General features: G+C 46.2%; 1 protein-coding gene across 6 annotated transcripts in view; it reads right to left on the reverse strand.

Moving 5' to 3' along the window:
* TACC1 (transforming acidic coiled-coil containing protein 1) overlaps positions 1–23,530 on the reverse strand; it is a 95,435-nt gene extending 71,905 nt beyond the window's left edge. For 3 of the 6 annotated variants that reach the window (XM_072950213.1, XM_072950210.1, XM_072950209.1), the window contains exon 1: positions 4,570–4,728. In XM_072950213.1, coding sequence (XP_072806314.1) covers positions 4,570–4,646 — 77 coding nt within the window. In that variant the 5' untranslated portion in view covers positions 4,647–4,728. Of the gene's footprint in view, positions 1–4,569; positions 4,730–23,427 lie in introns of those variants that run through there. The other 3 variants (XM_006201116.3, XM_072950212.1, XM_072950211.1) reach the window with 3 other exon arrangements.
* Between the last annotated feature and the right edge of the window lie 1,533 nt (positions 23,531–25,063).

The raw sequence follows: 25,063 nt of genomic DNA on the forward strand, positions 1-25,063 counted from the left end.
GAGGAGCTGTAGGGTGGAGGTAAGGGTGGGGCGCACTTGGCCACTGAAGCTAAAAGAAGACATCGTGGAGCAAAACCAAACTTGAAACCCCACCTAGAGTCTCTCTCTTACCTTTTTTTAAAAAATATGTTTTATTAACTTATTTTTTGTTTATTTTTTTTTGTTTTCGGGGGAGGTAATTAGGTTTATTTATTCACTTATTTATTTTAATGGAGGGACTGGGGATTGAACCCAGGACCTCTTGCATGCTAAGCACACACTTTACCACTGAGCTATACCCTCCCCTCTCTCACCTTTTGATGATTGGCAGAAAGGGCTTTTTCTTCAAGTATTAACTCTCTTTACTACCAATCCTTTTTACTATCAACTACCCACACGGTCTAGAAGTTGTGATATCTAAACTCAACATATAGACACAAATAATTCCACTATCCTGCGATTCAAACCACTTCCTGTCGGGTTGGCAACGCCAGAGATGAAGGCAGCCAACAAGTCCAACTAATTATATCTTTCTATATCTCTCAAGTCCCTCCTCCAACTTAAACATTATATTTCGTTTAACCTTACTTCATATAGCTGGTTTTTCTGGGTTTTTTTCCCACAAACGTTCTCTAAAACTCTCTCTTAACTGTACACTAAAACATTTGACACTGATGTCTGAAAAAATTTCTATAGCAACTGGGGACTTAAATGATTTTAATGACAATAAAAATTGTGTGGTGAGGAGGTGGTGAACAGTATCATAAATTTGAAAGAAATGGGTTTCAGAAAGTTTCTTGCTTTTGAGTCCCGCTTTCCAAACACTAGATGGACTGGTTACTTGCCATATTCCCTATTGAGAAATAGGTTTTGCTTTATGTCAGTCTCCAAACCTCTCCGAAATTATATACTGCTCTTAGAAAGCCCACCTTGGCCACACTGACAAAAATAATCCACTCAGGAGTCAGCGTTTTCAAACAGTTCCTCAAACTACAACATCCCCACAAACAGGTCTACCCTCTGGATAGCGCATCTTTCTGGGAAATGGAAATGCACTGAGGAAAAAGTTAACTCGAAAGAGTCCTTGTCTTGCTTCTCCCAGAGGTCTCGCGGAATCAGCACACAAGTCAACCCTCCCTTTAGAAGAGACCCTGCCTCACTCAAAAATATGCATCCACGGAACCCAACACAGCATCCGGTTTCTCAGTACATACACAAGTGAATGCATTAATAACTCAGATAGGAAGCCCTTAAGTACCACGCTCTGGACCAATAATATACACCAAGTCATTAAGTAGATATGATTATTACTGTCATGTTAAACTGAAGAGTTAAACGATTATTTTCCAAAGCTTCCCGAAACCAAGCTGGCGAGCGATGTCGCTGGAATTCCAGCCCAGGTCTGCCTGACTCTGCAGCTTCTGCTCTTATTGCCGTATTGGGCAGCCTCCCTGAATAAATGAAGTGAAAATCCCCCTACTGTTGTTTTTTACTAAAACCCGCTCATTTGTTTGCTTTGGGGAAGGGAGACACCTACAATTTTCCCTAATAATGAGTTTTCTCTTAGTATCAGAACTTTCTCTCCATGCACATCCAGACATGTTAATATTTCAAAACAGAGTGTTCGTGAGACAGATTTACCTGGTCAGTTCTCACAGTTGATTAAATTATTCCGAAATATAAATTGTGAACATTCTGAAACATACTTTTTCCCTCAAGAGACAAATGCCAGTCTTAATGCATTACTGGTGAGATCTTCATGTATTTTTTTTTTTAAAGGAACAATAGATTTTGAAAATGCAGTGGCCTGAGCAGAAGAACTTCCTCGAGGTCAGTGTTATCCAAGGCAACCACGTGTCCGGCAGGAAATCTGAAGCTGCATGACATTAACAATGACCGTGGAGCGGGTGAGAAGGGGTAAATTTTGGAGTTTGAGATTTACAAATGTTAGCCACTATATATGAAAATAGATTTTTTTAAGTTTCTTCTGTAGAGCATAGGGAACTATGTTCAATATCTTGTAATATTGTAATAACCTTCAATGAAAAAAAAGAAAACAAATAAATGCATGTATATGCATAATTGGGGCACTGCGCTGTACACCAGAAATTGCCACATTGTAATTGACTGTACTTCAATAATAATAATGATACATGACCATGGAGACCCTCGTGACTATACATCTGAAGGAGACAGGACTTGGGTAAAAAGCATGCTTTTTGCTTTTCAGATATATCACAGGCATCGAAGCTCCTCTAGCATTTTCCCCGGCTCTGTGCCACGTGGCTTGTAGCGTTGACTCATTAAGCAGAACCTGCACACTCTGATGAAGCCCCAAATCCCAACACTACCTCCATGGGCTTATGTGCTTTTCTTTTTTAAGGGGGGAGAGGTGATTAGGTTGGTTGGTTTGTTTGTTTTAATGGCAGTACTGGGGATTGAACCCAGGACCTCGTGCATGCTAAGCACACACTCTAACCATTGAGCTATACCCTCCCCCCTTATGTGCTTCTTAATGTAGTCACCTGAGTAGGGAAGGGCATCCCTGGGCTGTATTCCCAGGTTTAGACCAAGGATAGGTTTTTATGTTGATTATTTTTAGGCAAGCTTTGCTAAATATATAAGGCACATGCAGACCCTCACTGGTGAGAGAGATCCTCTGTCTGTTGTCAAAGCATGGGATAATTTAACAACTGAGAATTAATTCCTCATTCTACCCAGAAAGCTCTGAGTTCATTTCTTCAGCTTCCTATCAGGGAATGATTCCAATATTTACTTTGGAGCGACACCATAAAACCAGCAACATGCTCGCAAAGATTAAATAGTCAACTGTCATCCTTGCTCAAACAACTTACTGCTCAGAGAGAAAACTAACTTGGTGTTCATATATTCATGATCCTATCCTCAGAAAAGCCTACGAAGTGGACACTGTCTTCATTCCCACTTTACATACAAGGAAACAGAGAGGTTAAGGAACAGATAAAAGATCTCCAGCTGTTAAGGAGCAGAGCCTAGAATGAAACCCAGGGCTATCCTGTCTCCAAAACTCTTAACTTCATCTCAGTCTTCTAACTGCCTCTTATGTTTGCTTTTTAAAAAGATAAATCCACTCTGGCCATTTTCTCTTATTAGGTATAAGCATTGTTAATTCTGATTTTCCCCTTATTCGGGAAGAATTAAAGAAAACATGGAGTGTGTTGTTGCCAACTGCGATGTTTGTTTCCTAAGACGGTCACAACTCTCCTGTGGGGAGGAGCTGCACCAGGATCTCTGGAGTCAGACAGCCTGGGTCCTCCACTTTCTAGCTGTGTGACCTTGGGCAAGTCACTTCTTGTCTCTGTACTTCAGTTTCCTCACCAATCAAATGAGGGCAATAACCGAAACTAACTCAGTGTTCTTGGGGATTAAACAACACAGAGTTTTGAGAACAGTGTTCGGCACATTTCCCACGCTCAATAATTCTCAGCTAAGATGCTAGAAATAAGTTCTGTTTTTCTTGAGGGGGAGGTAATTATGTTTATTTACTTATTTTAATGGAGGTACTGGGGATTGAACCCAGGACCTCATGCCTGCTAGGCATGTGCTGTACCACTGAGCGATACCCTCCTCCGGAACTAAATTTAGATTAGTGATCACATGTAAACATCAGGAGGAACAACTAACGCGTTGGATATCCGGAATTTAATTTGTCTGGAAAAGATAATCATAAAAGATAATCAAAAAAAGCCTTCCTATGGCCCAGGGTGCCTATATGACGGCCAAGTATATCTTTCCCAAACTAAATAACCTTGGCATTGGCGGCATTAAAATGGAGTATGGATTCCTTGACATTACCTCACCTCCAAGACACACAGACACTTTAAACGTTTTAAATCAAACGCTTGAAGAGTGGGTTCTCAAATAAATACTTATCAATGCGTCCTCGCCGTGGTAAGCCTCAAGGCCGTCTTTCAAACTGTGCAACTTGCTCTAAATCACGTTCTCTACAAACGTCCCTTCGAAGCTTGCATTTCAGTACTTGGTGTCCCCAACTGTTGCTGTCCCAGAACAAAAGCCTAATTGCTGCTGCTACAATACAGCCCTTTCTCTGAGATCATTGTGAAGCCCTCGGAGCAAACAAGAGAGGGAGTTCTTGTGAACAGCCCGCACTGCATCAAGTTCCTGGACTCTGAAGGCCGACATGAACCGAGTTATCTCTGAGACTCAGTCCTTTTCTCATATCTACTCCCCCTGCAAATAGCTCTGTCTCGGGAGTGTTTCTGAGCCCTTTAGGACACGTGAAGTGTTCCTGCCGGGACGAGTCCGGAAAACCTCGGGGTCCCCTTGTCCCAACCGCGCAACGTGAACAAGGCGCGGGACCTCAGCGCGCTTCTGTCGCGGTGGGGTCGGTGCTGTGCGTCCCCGGGGCGGGATGTCCTACCAGGCCCACCCCTGCGCCCCTGCGCCCCGCGGGCGCGAGCGGGAGCCCCACCTCCCCAGCCCCGGTGGGACGGACGCCGTGCGCTCCCATCCCGGGCTGGCACGCAAAGCCCCGAACAGTGGCCCCGGGGTGGGGGTGGGGGGCGCCGGGGAGGGGGCTCTGGGACTCACGCGGTCTCTCCGGCTCTCGGGGGCCTCTCCGCGGCCGGCTCCCGGCCCCTCGGGGTCTGAGAGTGGGCGCCTCCCATGGCTCGGAGCGCGGCGCCCTGGCTGCGCCCGCCCGTGCTCCGCGGCTCGCCGGCCCGACCCGGACCCCAGCGGGAGGAGGAGGAGGCGGCGGCAGGCGGAGGAGGAAGGGTGGGGCTGCGGGTGGGCGGGGGTGCCCGGGAGCCCGGCCTCAGGGTCCCGGCCTCCGGGAGAGCCGGCGAAAGGGCGTTGCCGGAGACGCTGCGACTTCTCCGCCAATCGCAGGGCTCGGCCCGCACGGCAGCCCCCGACCCCCGGCCCCCATTCCCCTCCGGGCGATGCTGAGCGCGCGGGTCACGCCGGGCGATGCTGAGCCCCTCGGCGGCCGAGGGCAACAGGTGGAGTGGGCGGGGGGGCCGGGAGTCGTCGCTTTCCCTGCCTGCCCCTCAAGCCTCTGCCGCCAGCGCCCGGGGAGCCCCAGCGGGAGGCTGGAAGGGGAGCGGCTGGAAGGAGGCCCTGCGGAGCAGCCCCGGGAGGGGGCGGTGTGTGCCGGCATCCCCGACCCGGGCTGCCTTCGAGCCGCGGGCCTCCCCCAGCCGCTTCTCCCGCACAGAAGCCCGCGCCGAGCTGTGCAGAAAACTGGAGGAATCCTGGTTCTGCCCTCGACTAGCCGGGTGACCTGGGACAAGTTACTTCTCCCTCTCCGAGTCTTGCTTTCTTCATCTGTAAAATAAGGAAGCATGATCACTGTCTACCTCTTAATGTCCCTTCCGGTTCTGACAACCGATGAATGAATTCTCTTCCAAACTCAGGAGAAAAAAAAATGCACCCTGACCCTCCCATGACACCTGCGATCTACTACTTCTGCAGCTCATAACTCCCTTTTCAGAACATTTCATGCTCTTTCTCATCCGTTCCCGTCCCCTGCTTCCCTCTCCTCCAGCCACCTCTTGTCCACCCCAGCATTTAGTTTTGTGTGTTGACAGCGTGAACGCCCTTTGCTGCTAACATCTATTTATCCTTCCTGACCCAACTCAAACTGCCTTGTGTAACACCACCCTGCTCCCTGATCTTACATCTTTTTTTGTTATTGCCTGTTTCCTGCACTAGAATGTAAACTCCGTGAAGACAGGGGATTGATTTCGTTTTCACTGTTCCCCCAATACTGCTTGGCACACACATCGTAGAAACTCATCATTGTTGGTAAGTGCATCATCTTACACACGTTATCTCCTTCCTTCCCGCTGCTCTCCCAGCACTTGTTAATCTCTTTAACATAGCACTTTACCAACCTCATTTTGTAGTGATCTCTTCACTTGTCTGTCTTTCTGCTAGGATATGAGTTCTTTAATGGCAAGAACGCTTCCTTATCTCTGTATCCAAGCTTTAGTGCTGGCACAGCGCCTGTATCCTGGCTTATATATAAATATTAGCCTGTGGTTATGCACACAGAATCGTGTTGGACATTAACTTCCTCCGCCACTGGAAGCTATGGACAAAAAAGATGTGGCTACATTTTATTGTTTCCAGAAAGGATGGGAAACCCCTAATAGAGACATATTTACAACAGATCTCTCCTTTTTATGTCAAGTTTTGGCTTCCTGTTTATACCTTCTCTTCACTCTACTAAATCCAGAGAGTTCCCTGGGGTTTAGGACGCTGTCTGAGCCTACGTAGACGCAGACAAGCAGACGACCTGGGGGTGGGAAAATAAACATTAATTAGTAAAAGGGCATTGAGACTGGGTATTGAGGTTTTGTGGGAAGGATTTCAAATAGCTGAATCAAAGTTGACTCTTGGCAGGTAATTTTTTAAAAGTTCAAATCCTCCATGCAGTCTGTCTGGAACAGTTGGACACTGTGATGGAAGTGTCATTGAAAATGCAAACATGACCTGTCAGAGCTGGTGTCCCCTCCGGAGGAACACTCAGCCCCTCCTAGAGAGGAAGGGCTTTATTCCCAGTGGGTTATTCCAAGGGGAAAATGGGAGGAGAGGCGGTGGGAGAGGAGGGTGAGGATGGGAGAGATTTCTTTCTGCCGGCTAGACAAGATGGGCTGTTGGGAGAAGCTGTATTACTACGTGTGCAGAAAGGCACGGGATGGCATTACTAAAATGGTTTAAGAGAAAAGGGGGAAAGTGAAGCCCACGTCCCGTTGTGGTGCAGAGAAACTGAGACAATGAGGGGGAAAAGGAGTCTGCACAAGAATGCGAAAGGGGGTCTATAGGGGCCCAAAGAGCATCTCTGCAGACATGCTTGTGTTCACTGGTTTTGCCAGCCTGGCTGGTACAGAGACAGGGGTGGCTGGGGCTCCAGACCCAGAGGAAGACAGTCAAAGGAAGTCTTGTCTTTGGGAAGTAAACTGATGAGGGCCCCGGGTAGACCCGAGAGCCCCAAACACCTCTCTTCCCACCAACATGTAATGCTTTGTACTTCTCTTGGAAGCAGAGCCAAGATCTGGTTTACATCAGGATTCACTCTTAGTGGTGTTCATTCCACTTACTTTGGCAAATACGTAACAACAAGTCTCCACCACTGTAGTGTCATACAGTTTCACTGCCCTAAAAGCCCTCTCTGCTCTGCCTATTCATCCTTCCCCTCCCCAATCCCCTGATATTTTTAGTGTCTCCATAGTTTTGCCTTTTCCAGAATGTCATATAGTTAGAATCCAATGGTATGTAGCCTTTATGGACTGACTTCTTTCACTTAATAATAAATGCATTTAGGATTCCTCCATGTCTTTTTGTGGCTTGATAGCTCGCTCTCTCTTTTTTTTTAAACCCTGAATAATATTCCTGGTCTGGATGTATCACTGTTTATTTATGCAATTACCCACTGAAGGACATCTTGGTTACTTCCAAGTTTTGGCACTTCATGAATAAAGCTGCTAGTATTATTGTGGGCAGATTTTTGCTTTTACATAAGTTGTCAGCTAATTTGGGTGAATAGTAAGAAATGCAATTGCTGCATCCTATTCTAAGAGTAGGTTTAGTTTTGTAAGTAACCACCAAACCATCTTTCAGAGTGGCTGGAACATTTTGCACTCCCACCAGCAATGAATGAAATTTCCTGTTGCTCCTCATCCTCACCAGCATTTGTTATCATCAGTGTTCTGGATTTTTGCCATTCTTACTGGTGTGTAATGGTATCACGTTGCTTTAATTTGCAGTCTCTTAATGACATCTGATGTGGAGTTATCTTTTCATATAAGCATTTTGTATTTGTTTGCTGTCTGTATATCTTCTTCAATGAGGTGTTATATTCGGGTTTTTAAAATCCATGTAAAAACAATCGCCGATCTTTTTTTAATTGAAATGTTTAGGTCACTAACATTTAATGTAATTATCTCTATGGTTGGGAATGGGTCGATCATTTTATTTTATTTTTTGCTCTTCTGACATTTGTTTCTCCATTTCCCATTTCCTGCTTTTTTGATTACTTGAGTATTTTAACAATTATTCCATTTTAGTTTTATTGATGGCTTTTTAACTATAGTGTTAGCATTTTGTTTTTAGCGGTTGACTTTCAAGTTACCAAATACATCCTTAACTTTTCATAGCCCATTTAGTACATGAATAATGTACTTCTTCATGTGTATTCTAGAGCTGAAAAGTGCAATTTCTGAAAAAAAAATTCACCAGATGCACTTAATAGCCAAATGGACATGTCAAATGAAAGAATAAGTAAAGTTTAAGATGGATCAATCAAAATTATTCAGGATGAGTAATAGAGAGGAAAAACATAGGAATAAAATGGACAAAATCTCAGAGACGTTTCAGATGAACTCAAACGTCAAATTTACATACAATTGGAAATCCAGAAGCTGAGAAGAGAATGGAGTAGAAAAATACATGAAGAAATGATAGCCAAACATTCCCAAATGTAGTAAAAGTCAGAAACGTGCTAGACAAACACCAAGAAAATAAACATAACAAAGTCCACGCCAAGGCACACCTTGGTCAAAATGTTCTAAACCTTTCAAGTAGAAAGAGAGCAACTGAAAAAGGGATTTCCATTTGGTTCTTTTTTATGATTTCAATTTCTCTGTTGAAACCTCCCTTTCCTCCGCTGAGATTTTGATTAATTGAGAATAAGTGCTTCCCCCCACATTGTTATTATTTTTACTTCACTGAGGATAGCTATGAAATCTTTTAAAAGTATAGAAACACTTAAGAACACTTGCCTCTTGAATTCTAACATAACATTCATCTCCAGGTTAGACTGATTGACTTTTAAGAATGTGTTTCGTCTTCACAGTTCTTGATACGTTAGATAATTTTGGATGGCATCTTGGACATCGTGAATACTAAGTTGTGGAGATTTCAGGTCCCATTATTTTCCTCTGATGAGAGCTGTTTTTCCTCTTTCCCAGGGTGTAATTTTCTTACTGGACTTGAAATGCAAACCCTGTTTCTTGGGTGCAGATCTGTTCTGAGTGCCGATCTTCTGTCTAGCTGAGCAGCTTTCAGTGTTTTCTGTGCAGAGGTGGTCCAGGGGTTGATCAGAGATTTGGCTTGGGGATCCCCTCTTGGGTTCTTCCCTTCCTGGGTTCCCCTACTTTTTCAGCATTCATGGTTTCCTGGCTTCACTTTTCTCATTCCCCGGAACAGAAAGAGTCTGGAGTTTTTCGTGTATGTCTCTCTACTACACAAGCCCCTTGTATAAGTCTTCATCTCCTCTTCTCCAAGCTGACCTGCAACACCAGAATCTAACTACTTCTTTTTTTTTTTTAATGGAGGTACTAGGGATTGAATCCAGGTCCTCGCACACACTAAGCACGCACTCTACCACTGAGCTATACCCTACCCACCAGAATCTACCTACTTCTGTTTCCTTTTCAAATAATCGCTTTATGTATTACGTCCAGGTTTTAGAGTCATTTTCTAATAGGCATGGTCACAATACCCAGGACAGCCTATACTATCCAGCAGTAGAAGTGCATATTTCATTCTTATGAAATGGCAGTTCTCAGCTTTATCACCATCACGGTTGTCCTGAGTGACCCCAGCCTGCTTTTGGAAATCAGATTTGCCTCCACAGGATGAAAATTCCCTTGGAATGTTGAAAATAATTTGCTCTGGGCCCTGAAGATGATTTTAAGGGATCAAAGGAGTGGAGCCATGGGAGTATCACTGCGTAACTGGAAGTCTGAGAACTCTCAAGACGAATATTCCCTAACATCAGTTCTCCCCTTCTCTCTTAGTAAAACAAACAACAACCCTGATTTTTAGGTATTATGTATAAAAGCTATGTTTCCCAGTCTCCACTGCGCTTAGGTGTGGCCATGTAACCAAGTTTTGGGCAATGGGAGAAAAACAGAAATGTCAAGTTCAACTCCCAGGAAGTATCATGGGTGGGTGGGGCACGGGGAGGTACGATGGTCCGAATGTTTTTGCACCCCCAAATTTCACAGGTTAAAATCCTAACCCCTAAAGGTGATGGTATTAGGAGGTGGAGCCTTTGGGAGATGCTTAAATCCATCAGTGCCCTTATAAAAGAGGCTCCAGACACACCCATTGCCCCTTCCACTGGGTGAGGACACCGCTAGAAGGCACCCGCAGTGAACCAGGAAGGGCGCTCTCACTGGAATACGACCAGGCTGGTGTCCTGATCTCAGACACCCAGCCTCCAAAATGACGAGGAATAAATTCCTGTTGTTTACAAGCGGCTCAGTCTGTGGTATTTTGCTACAGGGGCCCGAACAGACTAAGACAGGAAGACAGGAGCCCTTTTTGGTTCTTTCTTTTCCCCACTGACTGGAATGCTGATGCGATCGCTGAGTTCACGCAGCCATACTAAAATCTGAGTTTGACAGACCGTCATCCATAACACGTGGAGCCTCCACGCCTACCATGAATCGCCTACCTACGGATTTCTTTTATGTGAGAGAAAAATTTACTTACATGTTGCTAAGCCACTGTTGTTTTGGGCTTCTGTAAGACTCAGCCAAAGCAAATACTAATCAAAACTCTGGTCATTAAACTGGGGAGAAAAAGAGTCCCATTTCTTCATAGTCAAGCCACCTGTACCTGGAAGAACCACAGTCCTCAGCATCCTGCCAGCAGCCTCTCCATCCTGCTCCACAGATGAAGAGTGCTATGTAAATTAGCCCTAACCCTGGAAGTTCAGCTCCGGCTGAATCTGCCCCTAAAACCTCTCCCCAGGCATCACTGAGAAGCAAATCTGTGCCACATAAACAAGGTCTCCATCCTCTCCTGTCTCAGTGCTGTCCTGACTGACTGATGGATTGATTCACCCATTCATTCAACAGATATACACAAATGCCTGTCACGATGCCCGTCTTCATGTCAGCTCATCTTCGCAAACTGCATGAGGTGAGAGTCGCCTGAGGCCTGCTACCAGCCTCGAGATGACCCTCTCGCAAGTCTATACCCATATTCCACTTTGCATCATTGTTTTGGCTTAAACTTAAGCAAAAAAAAAAAAAAAAAAAACCACCCCAAAACAACAAAGAGACGAATTGCTAGAACAGAGCTGGAAAGGCTTTTACAGGCCATCTAGTTCCACCTTCTAATTTTAATATAAGTAAACCAAACAAAATTTTTAAATAAAAAAAAATAAGTAAACAAAGGCCCTGATAACGCTGTAGATTTGCTCAAGGTTAAGAGACAGAGCCAAAGCTAGAACCAGGACTCTGATTTCCCCACTCCTACTCGGTCCTTTGTTCTCCCCTCTATCTTTTTCTCCTTCATTCAGACTTAGTTCAAATACAAAGATTCCATATCTGTCATTTGAATTAGGAAATTTTTAAAAATTTTACTTTAAAACCCTCCCAGTCATACTCAGTGTCAAAGAGAGACGTTACTTTTGGTGATTTGTCTTTGATTTTATTCCCAGTTTACTCTGAAGAGTGACCACGCCAGCAACCCAAACTGGGACCTTTTCCCTGGCCCTGGAACCCTTGGGACTGAGGAAAATTGAGTCAGGTGGCAGTCACATGCTTACTTACAAGGTAAGTTTTCAGAGCAAGTTTCCAGCCAAATGCCCTTTGCCTGAGGCTAATTCTTAGAAATTCCTCCAGAATTCCAACAGCCACTCTGTATGTGACCGTTCTCTAACACTTTGTGCTAGCAAAGCTGAAATCTGGGGGACAAAAAAGTCTTTGTTCCCCTAATTCAAGGTGATGCAACTGTCACCTATAATGAGCTGGCAGTTTCCAGAGGAGAGCTGGTGCCTCAGACCTGTGACCCTGCTCTCCTTCTGTGGAAACGGCGGCCAAGTTCACAATGTCACTCTGTATTCTCCAGGAGAGGAATGAAAGTACTTAAGAAAAAAACCTTCTAACAGACTCAACAGACACAGAAAACAAACTTATGGTTACCAGGGGGCAAACGGGGTGGAAGGGATAAATTGGGAGCTCGAGATTTGCAGATACTAACAACTATATATAAAATCGATCAACCACAAGTTTCAACTGGATAGCACAGGGAACTACATTCAGTACCTTGCAGTAACCTATAATGAAAAAGAATATGACAAGGAATATATGTATGTACATGTATGACTGAGACACGATGCTGTACACCAGAAATTGACACAACGTTGTAAGCTGACCATACTATAATTAAAATAAAACACTTCTTTTGCTTTTTTTTTAAATTTCATTTACTTGTCATCTCTATTCCTACAGAATGGCTCAAGGACAGTATGTGCTTTGTGTGCCTTTTATTGATTTTTTTTTTTTAAGCAGGCTATTTTTTTTGTGTTCCGGCATTGTTTTCAGAGACAGAATCTGCCTATAATTCAAACATCCTGGACTCACTAACCACAAATGTCTTCTCAGAATATTAACTCTTAGTACGTTTGTGGGTCTCATGTAACTTTGGGGTAGAGACCTGGAGCAACCATTGAGTATTTAAATATGGATTCTAACCCGATTGTCTGGTCCTGGGGATGGAAGGGTCGGGAAATTTTATCCTCCAATACTTTATTTCCACTCTCTGACCCAGCAGATTCTGGCTTTAGTTATTCCACCGAGAAGTGACAGAGTGGACAGGAAGGTGAGAAGGCTGGCCAGCGTCCTGGGTTCAAGGAAGCGCTTTAATTTGTGAGCCTTTGGAATTAAAATTGGTACGCGTGGTTCATTGTATAAAAACAGCAGTGCCAATATAAGAAAAAAAAAATGCTACTGTTCTCTGGCTGGGCACAACGAACGGGGTCTTTGAAGCCGGAAAATGCTTCAAAGCAGAAGCAAGCGTTCAAAGTAAATCTCTAAAGAGAGACAAAGTAAATATTAAAAGTCCTTTTGGCTTGGGAGCTAAGACTGTCCTAAGAGGTTATATACAGACCTTGCCTGTTTGCCTTAGGACATCTGTGAGCCAGGCAGCGCTGCCAAGTTACAAAAATAAAACAGGCTTTTAAAGTTAAGCAGGTTAAACAAAAGGCAGAGTAAGGCCAGGTAGAACAAAACATCAGAGCCACTTTTCCTTCCGGAAGTCTGGAAGTTTTCCACCTTCCTGCGGAGAAAGGTCAGGACCGCTCTGGAATGGCTCTGCACCTGCAGATGAAAGCCCAGGAGCGCCCCTAGGAGTGGGGATGGGAGGAAATAAGAACGTGGTACCTGGCCCAGTGTGCGGGGCTCTGAGGGTCAGTAGGGAGTGCTGTTTGGCTTTTTCCATGTTCCGGGGAGGGGACAAATCCAAACCGGATTTGGTTAGTGCAGTCTTAGCTTTGAATTTTTCAACCTTCTTGCCTGTACTCACGAGCTTTTTATCTACGCCCCAGTCTGTGGTCCACATTGCTATTGATACTGTAACCATTTTCTTGTGCATCTGGGATCTAGAAAGGCGTGCGCATCAGAAGAGGGAACCATAGCATCTCTGGCTCCTCGGCATCTCCATGAATTATCCTTGGTCCCTGATCCTTCCTCTAGGGCAGAGCAGGGCATAAGCTGGTCAGCTTAAGAGGAGAAGGGCTTGCGCGAGGTGGAATGCACGTGAGAAAAGGAATACCTGGGCTGTCTGTATTGGAGCAGGCTGAAGGACTGTCATGGCCCCAGAGCTGGAAGAGGCCACTGGGGTCACCTGATTCCAAATCACACCTGATACAGGGATCCCTCTGCTCAAGATTCCTCACCAACAGTCAGCCAACCTCTGCTTGGAAATTTCAAAGATATTTCCGGAGGACACAGAGTTACCACACTCAGATCCCTGTCAAGAATGGATTTAACGGAAAGAGGGTGGGGAGGGATAAACTGGCAGTTCAGGATTTGTAGAAGTACTATATATAAAATAGGTAAACAAGGTCCTACTGTATAGCACAGGGAACTATATTCAATACCTTGTAATGGCCCTATAATGAAAAAGAACATGAAAAGGAATATATATATATATATATATATATATATATATATATATATATATATATATATATATATATATATATATATGTATAAATGAATCACTATGCTGTATGCCACAAATTAACACAACATTGTAAATTGACTACACTTCAATTAAAAAAGAAAAAGGAAGTGAACGGATTTAGCAACCCAGCTTCGAGGAATGTGGCTGGCTGATAACCTCCAGCTGTCAGTGCCTCTGAAGACTCAAGAGTCTGCCTCTGCTCTGAGCTGAGATCAGTCTTCCCCGGCAGCCCCCAGCCAACCGCTGAGCACAGGACTCCTCTAACCTTTGTTTGGGAGCTGCGCGTTGGCCCGGCAGAGGCTTGCATCACAGTCTGAAGGCTCTCCTGCCCAATCTTGCTTTTCCTCTTTTTCCTTTCCCAAGTGTTACTCTCAATCAGCCTGAATACGTGAAGCACAGAGGATTTTTTTAGGATGTAAAACTATTGTATAGGATACTGTAATGCTGGGGACAGGACACTACACATTTGCCAAAACCCACAGAACTTTACAGCACAAAGAGTGAACCTTCGTGGGTATAAATTAAGGAAAAATCATTGAGGAGAGCGGGGACTCCCAGGATGGGATGCAGACCGTGACCAATCTAACTGGATCACAACTGTTGTCTGAAACAACTTCACTGGAGGGGCTGTGGGGGAGAAGACGCTGACCTCACTAACATTGGAAATGAGTGGCGTCTATAAGACCATGGGCCAAAGAAATTGTACACCAGCACTGTTCTCTAGCTGATAAAGCTGTCATTTCCCGTGGGAGTACGTGTTAACTGTTCTAAAACCGCTATCCGCACATGTTGCAATTGAACAATGAAGTAAATGGATGGAAGGTGGCTGGAGCCAGATTTCTCGCTGTCGGCGTGGGAAGTTATAGACAAGCAAGGGGAGGTCTAGAAAGATCCATGAGGTCGTGGATTAGAGTTGGAGACATCCGTGTGAATTCATGTTCTGCTTAATATAGATTCAGATGGTTCCCTACAGATACGTTTAAACGTGTGTGTTTATGCAGGTTAGTATACACACATGTATCTTCTTGCTCTGTAAGTTGAGAAGGCTTGGAAACAACAGCACCTCAGAGGCAACAATTATAGCTAGCACCCAGACCTTGGTTCTCAACCCCATTCTCCAATAAAAGGGACCAGGGCTTCTTGAAGAAATGTCTGATTCCAGGGCTAGGGGCAGGAAATATACAAGATGAGCCCAGAACATCTTACAGGGCCAGGAGGTAAAGAAGTGATCACACGTGAATGCAGGAAGTCACTCCTTAGGGGAGCAGAGACTGACGATGAGGACCACTGTGGAAACCACTGGTGCCGGGGGGGGGACTATAATTGATGAATCGCTGAGGGCTCAGTGCCAACAACTCCGAGAGTTTAAAACTCCAGGGGGACCCAGTTGCGGGGGACGCCTACATCACTGTGAGATTTGCCCCAGGAGCTCGACCAGATTCCTGCAGTAAATATCAGAGAAAAATCCCCTTGGGCTTCTGGCTGGGGTTGGGGAAGGAAACCATTTGACACCCGCCAGCATTCCGTTCTTAACACGGCCTCAGGGGAAACTAGTTAATCAGAGTCTAACCTGCTGGGGAAGGGAGATTCTCAACTCCAGCCCTCCTCCTCCCTTAGAGGCGCTGGAGGGAGCCTGGTGGACACCTGGATTTCTGCCCAGAGATACTGATGTTGGCTTTCTGACCTCCAGAGCTGTGAGAGAAGTGTCTGCTGTTTTAAGTCGCCAAGTTCACGGTCATTTTTAACAGCAGCCTTGGGAAACAAATACACCCTCCTGCTAAATGTCACCTCTTTTCATACAGACTTTTCTTTATCTGGTCAACAAAGCCACATGGATCTGTCAGGGCCCTGGCAGGTAACACTCTCCAATTTGAGAGTTTCATAAAGGGACCCTTGACAGAGGGCTGAGTAGAGTCTGGAGATGAGAGAGCGCCATTTTCCAGGGCTGCCCGGTGGGGCAGGCACTGCTGCTGCCCTAGAGTTAGGGTTAGGGTTAGGGTCTAAGGGGCCAGAGGGACAGGGCTGTGTGACAGGAATGTAGCTTTCAGGGGACACAACCAGCCCAGGCAATGGAGCAGGAAAGGAGCAAAGGGAATAAATATCCCTGCCTCTGATCTCCTGCCCGTGGCCTCTGTCGGCTGAACTTAAACTAGAAGACAAATGCAAGGGTGCCATTCAGGTCGGCCCCCGGGACATAGAGGAGAGAGCAGAAGGCTGGGGAGGGGCTTTAGGGGCAAATGGAAACACCCAGCAGCCCTGAAACTGTAACCCCACCCCCCAGACCCCCCAGGCAGCAGACTGGTTTTGTGCCCAAGCTCAGTGACCTTGGCCAAATCGCTCTCTAGCTAGGAGTCGGTCTCCTCACCTGTGAAATGAAGAGTTTAGTCTGGAAAGTCTCCAAGAGCCTTTTCAGTCCTGAGGCTCGTGGTTTTAGAAGCAGATCGAATGCCTCACCAGGCTACGACTGCTACGTGCCTGGAGCCCTGACAGCTGTTTATTTACTACAGCCTGTGCGAGCCTCTCTTTTCCGGAGACGCCCTTGGCATCTGTGCACAGAGGGGCTGCACACGTGGGCCACTGAGCCCCCCAGGGAGGGAGCTGGCCGTGCTCACACGGGATATGCAGACGGCTCAGACATCCCCAAAAACCAGACGGGGCTCTGGACAACCAGCGGCCAGAGGCCAGGAGGCAGCAGAAAGGCCAGTCACTCAGGCTGCGGGCAGGTGGGCAGTCAGGGGCCCCCTGCTTGTTCCTGAAGAAAACTCCAGGGACCTCAGCCCCCGACGGCGGCTGGTGCAGCCCTCAGGCTGGCCCGGAACTCGGCTGGCAGGCCTGGCACAGAGGTGGCTGTCAGCAACCACACAGCTGGTAATAATTAGCCAGAGAGTTAAACTATGGAAAGTTCCAAGGGTCCAGAAGAGCCCCACACGGACCAGTGAACATACACCAAGCCCTCCTCTGTTGCCTTGGGAATTTTGTTCAGTATTGGGTCTGCTTTTCCAACTCCTCCCGCCTGCTTCTGTCTCTTGGGAACCTCTTTTTGTAAACAGAGGGTGAGGCTAAGGGAGCCCTCCAGGATTGAAAGCACAGAGGGTGTGTACTTTCCTGTCTGTCTTGGGAGGCCTGGGAGATACCACAGATCTCCTTCCTTCCCCTGACCCCACCCCTGGTCACTAAGCTAAGGCCTCTACAATCACTGATGACCCACGTGAGTCCTGGTTTATCGTGTAGGAAGGACCTATATTCCAAATCCTTATACCCTTCCCCACACTGCTCACGGATTCATAAATTCCATGGTCATCTTGTCTCCAGAGAAAGAAAGAAGGAAAGAAAGAAAAGAAAGAAAGAAAGGAAGGAAGGAAGAGAGAAAGAAAGAGAGAAAGAGAGAAAGAAAGAGAGGAAGGAAAGAAAGAAAGAAAGAAAGAAAGAAAGAAAGAAAGAAAGAAAGGAAGGAAGGAAGGAAGGAAGGAAGGAAGGAAGGAAGGAAGGAAGGAAGGAAAAAAGGAAAAAAAATTGATTCTTGTGAACACACTCACACGTGGATAATGTGTGCTTAAGGTTGTTCAGTGAATGAAGGGCCTGAAGGTGTTACTAGCAATGGGGAAAGAAGGAGAGTCTGCATATGAGAGACTGAGAAAGTGGGTAGAAAAGGGGACGCTAGGAAAGAGAAAAGGACAGACAGGCAGACAAACAAAGAACTCTGAGCACCGAGGAAAGACGTCACCCACTTCATGCTGCTGCCGGGAGCTGTCTGGGTTGAGTCAATGCTATAAAGGTCTGGAGAATTCAGATGCACAGCTCCTGCATCAAGTAACCCCAGACCCTCAGAAAGGAGCTTGTCTTTCCAGAATGGAGTAGGTAACAACTTGGGGGCTGGGTAGGGGTGTCTGGGGAGCCTCCCTCCTCCAGAATGCTCCCTATTTGCTGCCACAGTGAAATCTGTCTCCCACTAGAGATGCACCTGTGTTCATTTGTTCATCACATTCCAGTGGTTTGCTGACAGTCAAGCATGGGCCAAGGAGGGCCGGATGGACAGCAAATAAGGGGATTCATTTTAGATAAGGGACACGAAGGGGGTTCAGTGCTAAGAGCGGCTCCATGGGAGGCTGCAGCTGGGACCCCCTCTGTCTTGCCAGCGAGTGACCAAGATCCCTGCAGAAAAGGAGGAACAGATCCCCGGAAACAGCGGGCCTCTGGGAGCACAGGGAGAAAGGTGAAGAAGACAACTCGCTTCATGAGCTTCCCCACGCCTGGTCCCCAGAAACAGTCTGCTGGCCTCGGTGCGGCTGCAAGGAGCCTCTCCTGTCTGGTACCTTTTGCATCTGCTGACCCCTCCCGTCCAAATGCCTAAGGGGTTTGTGAGTTAATGCTCCCTCCGTTCCCTTCCAGATACAGCTCTCCTCAAACATGTAGAAAAGGCTTAATCAGGGAGGATTAGATTTTTCCAAATCTATTTCATTATAGGTTATTATAAGATATTGAATATATTTCCCTGTGCTATATACTAGGATTCTGTTATTTATCCATTTTATACATAGTAGTTAGTATCTGCAAATCCCATACTCCCAATTTATCCCTCCCTACTCCTTTCCCCCTATAACCATAGATTTGTTTTCTATGAGTCTGTTTCTGTTTTGTAAATAAGTTCATTGTGTCTTCTTTTTAGCTTCCACATATAAGGGGTATCATATGGTATTTTTCTTTCTCCTTCTCATTTACTTCACTTGGTATGATAATCTCTAGGTCCATCAATGTTGCTGCAAATGGCATTATTTCATCCTTTTTATGGCTTAGTACTATTCCATTGAATATATATACCACATCTTCTTTATCCAATCACCTGTCCATGGACATTTAGGTAGCTTCCACATCTTGGCTATCATAAATAGTGCTGCCATGACATTGGGGGTGCATGTATCTTTTCAAATTAGAGTTTTTGTCTTTTTCCAGATATATGCCCAGGTGTGGGATTGCTGGATCATATGATAAATCTATTTTTAGTTGTTTAACGAACCCCCATACTGTCTCCATAAAGGCTGCACCAAAAATGTAAGATTTAAGCGTGGAGACCCAACCAGACAGTCCTGAGTCAGAATCCCCACCCTATCACTTAACTGCTGTGTGGTTTTGTGCATATCATTTCCTTCTCTAAGCTTTGTTATCCTTATTTGTAAACTAGGACTAACAGTAGTACAGTTGACCCTTGAATGACATGAGGGTGTTAGGGTCCACGACTCGCCCCACAGTTGAAAATCCAAGTGTAACTTTACAGCCAGCCCTCCATATCCGAGATTCCACATCTGTGCAGTCAAGCAACCCCAGATCCTATAGGACTGCAAGTATTTATTGAAAATCCTTGTATACATGGACCCACGCAGTTCAAGGTTCAACTGTATTCACCTGATAGGTGGACATGAGAGTTAAAAAAAATGTGAAATTACATGTGAAGCACTGAGCACAACACCTAACTCATAGGAAGTGCTCAGTAAATGTCAGACATTAATTATTTCTTGCCAACTTTAACTTCCAGTGAAGGTTGGCAAACTGGTGCACACTACTTTAAAATCATTGCAAATTTAACCTAGACTTAGGCAGCACTCACAGAGCTGTTCTTTGAAAAAAACCACAGAATTCTTTTGTAAGTCATGTTTTTTTCATCAGCTATATTTAGCTCTTAAATTTTATATCTCAGCTTGAAATCTTCAAGTCATCCTTCCAAAAATACAAGTGGTTCAGCCAGTGGCATTTACAAGCAAGGTTTTTTGGTTTTTTTTTTTCCCGAAATGACAATAGGTCAGAGGTGGGACTCATTTCCATAACTGCAAAGATAAATAAGTTATACTTTATTGAATCACTGGATCCAATTTGGCAAAGCCCCATCTTAAAGACTAGTTGTTTCTGTTTTTTTTAAACTTCAGAGAGAACACCTAAGCTCTTTCTCATAGGTTCTATGCTGTCTCTTCTCAGGGACCCTGGGTCCTTCCTGGCTGGGGTCCAGGCACAGCCCTCCCCTCCCCAGCTCACAGTTAAATTGCTGGCTCCCATTTTACAGTCTCAAACACCAGTTACTTCTTATTTCCAGCCTGCCCCCCAACTACCTTCCCTAAGGTGAACCCAACCCTTTTACACATAATTACATATTTATTGAGTGCTTACTATGTGCCAGGCACAGCTCTACATGCTTTAGGTGGACTAAGCCATCATAATACCATCCTTACGATATAGATACGGTCATTATCAACCCTCTACACAAAATGTCGTTATCTTGGTAATTTGACTACAATGACTGAGCTAATATGCGACAAAGCTGGGATTTGAACCCAGGGAGTCTGGCAACAGAGCTGGTCCTTTCTCACTAAACCTCCCCACCTCTCAGGAGGGGTGAAGTTTCCCTGGGGCACAGCTTGGACAGGAATCCTGACTACTTTTTAAAAAAAAGACATTTCATTTATGTTGCTGGTGGGTTTTTGTTTTTGTTTTTTGGAGGGAGAGGTAATTAGACTTATTTATTTAGTTACTTTAATGGAAGTACCGGGGATCGAACCCATGACCTTGTGAGTGCTAGGCATGTGCTGTGACTACTGAGCTACACCCTTCTCCCCAGTCCCTGAATACTTTTTCACAGCAGCACACTTCCTCCACGGAACGTTCTGTCCTGGCCCTGCCACTCTGTCCTCCCAGCCTATTCTCGGGGGACATTCTTTGCCAAAAATATGAAAGAAATGCACTAAGAATAATATCCCTCTTACCTCTGTCCAGTGGGGCTGCAAAAATATTCAAGGCAGCGTGGCTCAGACTCGGGGGATGGGGCTCCCCTCCCACCTTCAGCACCAACTGGCTGGATGCCCTTGGTCAAGTCGCGTAACACCTCCACCTTGGGACTGCCCGTCAGCAGAGCGGGGATAGGGCTTTGTGGGGACGACGTGAGCTACTCTGCGTAACGTGCTCAGCACACTGCCTGGCTCAGTAAGTAAGCTGTCATCATAAAGGCAGATCAGTAATAGCTACTGTGATTATTGGTCACGCAACCCGTCACCGTGAGCAGAATCGAGCTCGCAGTGACTTAAGACTGTCAGAAAAGATTCAGAGAGAGGCCAGGTTGGAACATAAGCACTCTGGGGTCCTGGTGCTTGTCTGTCCCTGCACCTGAGGACGGGCTGCCTGAGACGGCAGAACTCATCTGTGGAGCCTGGTCGGTGCCGACCACTCCTGTGGGATTCCTGCGGCAGGAGATGATCATGACGTGGGAGGCGATGGGGAGAGCCAAGTGAGAGCCTAGACAGGGCCAAGCTGGAGATCAGTCTGTAAATCAACGCCATTCCATAAGCAGTTCTGTTCTGCCTGCATACAACATCACCTGCTTCAGGTGAGCAGTTCTGCAAATTATTTTCAAATCTTTCAGCTGGGCGCCCCAACATGTAAGTCGGGTAGAGATGGAGATGTTTTTCTGGGAGTGGGAAGAAGAGCCTCCTGGGCACCTACAGGCTTCCTGCTGAACTCTTCCCCAGAGGGGACCCTGCATCCCTTCTCAAGAGTGATGAGGTCCTTAGACCACAGTTTGAGAAACTTTTTTTTTAAGAGGAACAAGTATATAGTCATCCCTGGGTTTCCCCAGGGCTGGGGTGGGGTTTGGTTCCAGGATGCTTGCAGATACCACAGTCCACTGATGCTCAAGTCCCTTACATAAAATGACATAGTAATTACATACAACCTATGCACATCCTGCACCGCATCCTCCCTTATACTTTAAGTCATCTCTAGATGACTTATAAAACCAAACACACTGTAAATCAGCTATACTTCAATGTAAGTGCCATGTAAACAGTTGGAAATGCAATGTAAATGTTATGTAAATAGTTTCAGTGCAAACCCAAGTTTTGCTTTTTGGAATTTTCTGTAATTTCTTTCTTTCTTTCTTTCTTTCTTTCTTTCTTTCTTTCTTTCTTCCTTCCTTCCTTCCTTCCTTCCTTCCTTCCTTCCTTCCTTTCTTTCTTTCTTTCTTTCTTTCTTAGGTTGGCTGAATCCACACACAGTGAACCTGTATACAATACGAACCCTGCCCTTAGGGAGCTTAGAGCCTAGTGAGCTGACAGCTACGGGCTTGCACTGGCTGGCAAGTGAAATCCAATGTCCTCATTAAGGTACAAATCCTAACAAGGCACTCTTGGTACCTCCTACAGAACCCAGCCGCTTTTCAGTGGCAAGAGATCCCCCCCATCCATCTACACTGCACACTCTGAGGACAGGGAGACCAGCCTGCATTGTTCACCTGCTTTAATAAAATAACCTTTTGAAATGAACATACCTCTTGCCACACCTCTGTGAGGTTGGGGTCATCACTGTCTCATTTTACAGATGAGAAAACTGAGGCTGAGGACACAGAACTCGTCCAAAGTCACCCACCCACAAAACCGGGCTGAGGATGTTAACATTCACCTCCTTTAGAGTGGTGCCTGGCACAGCCAGGGCTCAAAAAGAGTTCCTTACTGTCTTGTCTTGGGATCAACTGATAAGTCCTGACTGGTCTGGCCAGTTCACTCTCCTGTTTATTTCGCTTGTCAGAGAACAGTGCAAGGCAGTGTGCTGATAACGAGCAAAATGTGCGCTGCAGAGAAGTAAAGGCCATTGGAGTTCAGAGAAAGGGCATTTGAAATGCTTCATAAAATTTTGAACACTTGTGCAGAAGCCATGCTGAGTTCTCTGGGTCAGTCCAATCTCAGCACGGGCTGCCAAGGCTAGTCTCTCAGCGACCAGCTGCTGGGGCATGTCCCTAACGGAGACCAGGGTCACATGCAGCCTTCCGGGTGGACCGGTTCCCTCTACCCTAGACGGACAGACATCCAAGTCTCTAGGCATCTGGGCTCTGCCCTTAAGCGCCCAGCACTGGGACTCGTGCCACAGCCCCACGCGGGAGGAGCAGCTCCAAGGGTGTGTTCCCAGGACGCCGGGCGGGGGAGAGGGAAGCAGGGAGCATTTTGCGGGGGGAGGGGGGCAGAAAGACACGCGACCCAGATCCTGGGGACATAACTGGACCCCAGCTCATCCAGGCGAAAATGCCTTTTCCTCAAGCTTCCATAGCGCTCCCTTCTTCCTGAATCCCTTCAGAGATGAAGGTATTTACAAATTCCCCTTGACATTCCGGACTCCCTCCCCACACCCCTTCCCCTAAAAAGAAGAAAAAAAATCTGGGAATCCCCAGAATTCAGCCCTAACACTTTCCACACCAGAACGCCAACAAAACGTGTGCTTCCAGGCGCCCAAGAGTCAAAGTTAAATTTGGAAAGAGAGAGGGAAAAGCAATGCGTGACCTTCTGGGAGCCCACTCACCCACCACGCACACCCATCAGCAAGAAAACGCCCGCAGCCCGAGGCTGGAAGGTCAAGGTCCCCCCCCCCCCCCCGCCCCGCTTTGCTCAATAGATGTCAGGTGACCCAGGGACGTCCAGCCCCGGTCCCTACCTCGCGGGCGGCGGTCCCCGGGGCTCCTCTCTCTCGGTGGCGCCACCTGCTACCGCGGACCCTTCCTCTCCGCGCGCGGGGCCGGGCGCCGCGGCCCCGGGGGAGGGAGGGGCTGCGCGGGAGGAAGCGGAGGGCGGGCTCCGAGGTCGCCGAGGCGGGGAGGGGAGGGTCTCCGCGCCGAGCGCTCGGTTCCAGGGAAAAGGATGTTTTGTAAGCTTCGGCTTGACGGGCCGGGGGCAGGACAGGAAACATCCGCTGGGGCCGGGACCTCCGGGGAGAAGTCGGCTGCTCCCCCCCTTTCCAGGCAACTTCCCAAGCGCGCTCAGCTGCGCCGTCTGGAATGGAAAGCGCCGTCTTAATTTTGGTGCCTCTTCTTCCTTCCTCTTTCCTCCAGAACTTTTTTTTTTTTTTTTTGGTTACTTAATGGAACGTCAGCTTCTTTCCTGACATGCTGGAAAATTTTTCCTCCGCCTGAACTTGGCTTAGGAACACTTTCCCCTTGTGAGAGAATTTCTCCTGTTACACATTTCAGCTTAAAAAAAAAAAAAGTAAGAGCTGTTTGTTTTGCCAACTTCTGTACTAGGGATATTTTTGGTGGGTTCCCCGCCTCCGGGTCCCCCGAACCTCTGCATTCCAAGAAATATACACACCCACATCACTCTTGACTGTTTTCCCCCCCTCCCCTTCTAGTTAAAAAAATTACAGCACTAATCATTGACGGAAGATGGCAGTGAAAATGTCCTGGGGTTGTGGGTTCACAGGGTCCCGCGGGGGGTCGCCCTCCACGTGCGCACACCTCCGCCCACAGTAGAGCGTCTGTGCTGTTTTGTAAGCAGGGGTGACGATTGTCTTTAAGGCCCTCTTTTAGTTCTAGGTCTTTCTATGATGGAATCACAGAACTTGGTCTCCTTCCCAAATGGGGTCCAGTTCTAGCTGCAAACTGCCTCCTCGGCGCCCCACCTCCACCCTAGGGATGAGGCGGTAAGAGCTGGGGTGGGGGTGCATGAGGTGAGCAGTCATCCTAAGATTCAGTTGTTGGCCATCGCCTGGAGAAGGGGCATGTCTGTGAACTGTCAAATGCCACCATAAATTGGGAACCTTTGGGGGTCCTCGTTGACCCTTGCAATAAAACACAGTGGTTCTCACAGTGCTAACTGGGGGATTTGTCCACAAACAGGAAATGAGAACTTCTCCTCTATTTATTAAAAGAAGGTGGGTTATAAGCAAATTAATAGTGCAAGCAAAATTATAAGAAAAAATTTTGTGCCAGTTCATGAGGATAGAAGGTTTCATCCGTTTTAGAAGTGTCTTTCATTTACAAAAATTATATGGTGTACATACTAGGCTGAGACTAACAATTTTTAGATTGTTGAGTTGATGTGCAGATTACATATCATTTTTATCTAGTTAGTGAAGCCAAACTGACTTAGGTGATATTTTTCTCTTCTAGCTTGAGTTTGGTACCTGAACTGGGAAGTCATTGACATGCAATTATATTCTGAAATTTAGAGATTCTATCATTTCAAACACACTTTACTGTGGAGATAATCCTAATCAACAAAATTCATCCCATCATTAAAAATATTTAATTGTATGCTTACTTATGTTTAAACATTTAACATAAACGTGTAATAAA

The sequence above is a fragment of the Vicugna pacos genome, chromosome 26 (genome assembly GCF_048564905.1).
Source record: "Vicugna pacos chromosome 26, VicPac4, whole genome shotgun sequence".
Classification (NCBI taxonomy): domain Eukaryota; kingdom Metazoa; phylum Chordata; class Mammalia; order Artiodactyla; family Camelidae; genus Vicugna; species Vicugna pacos.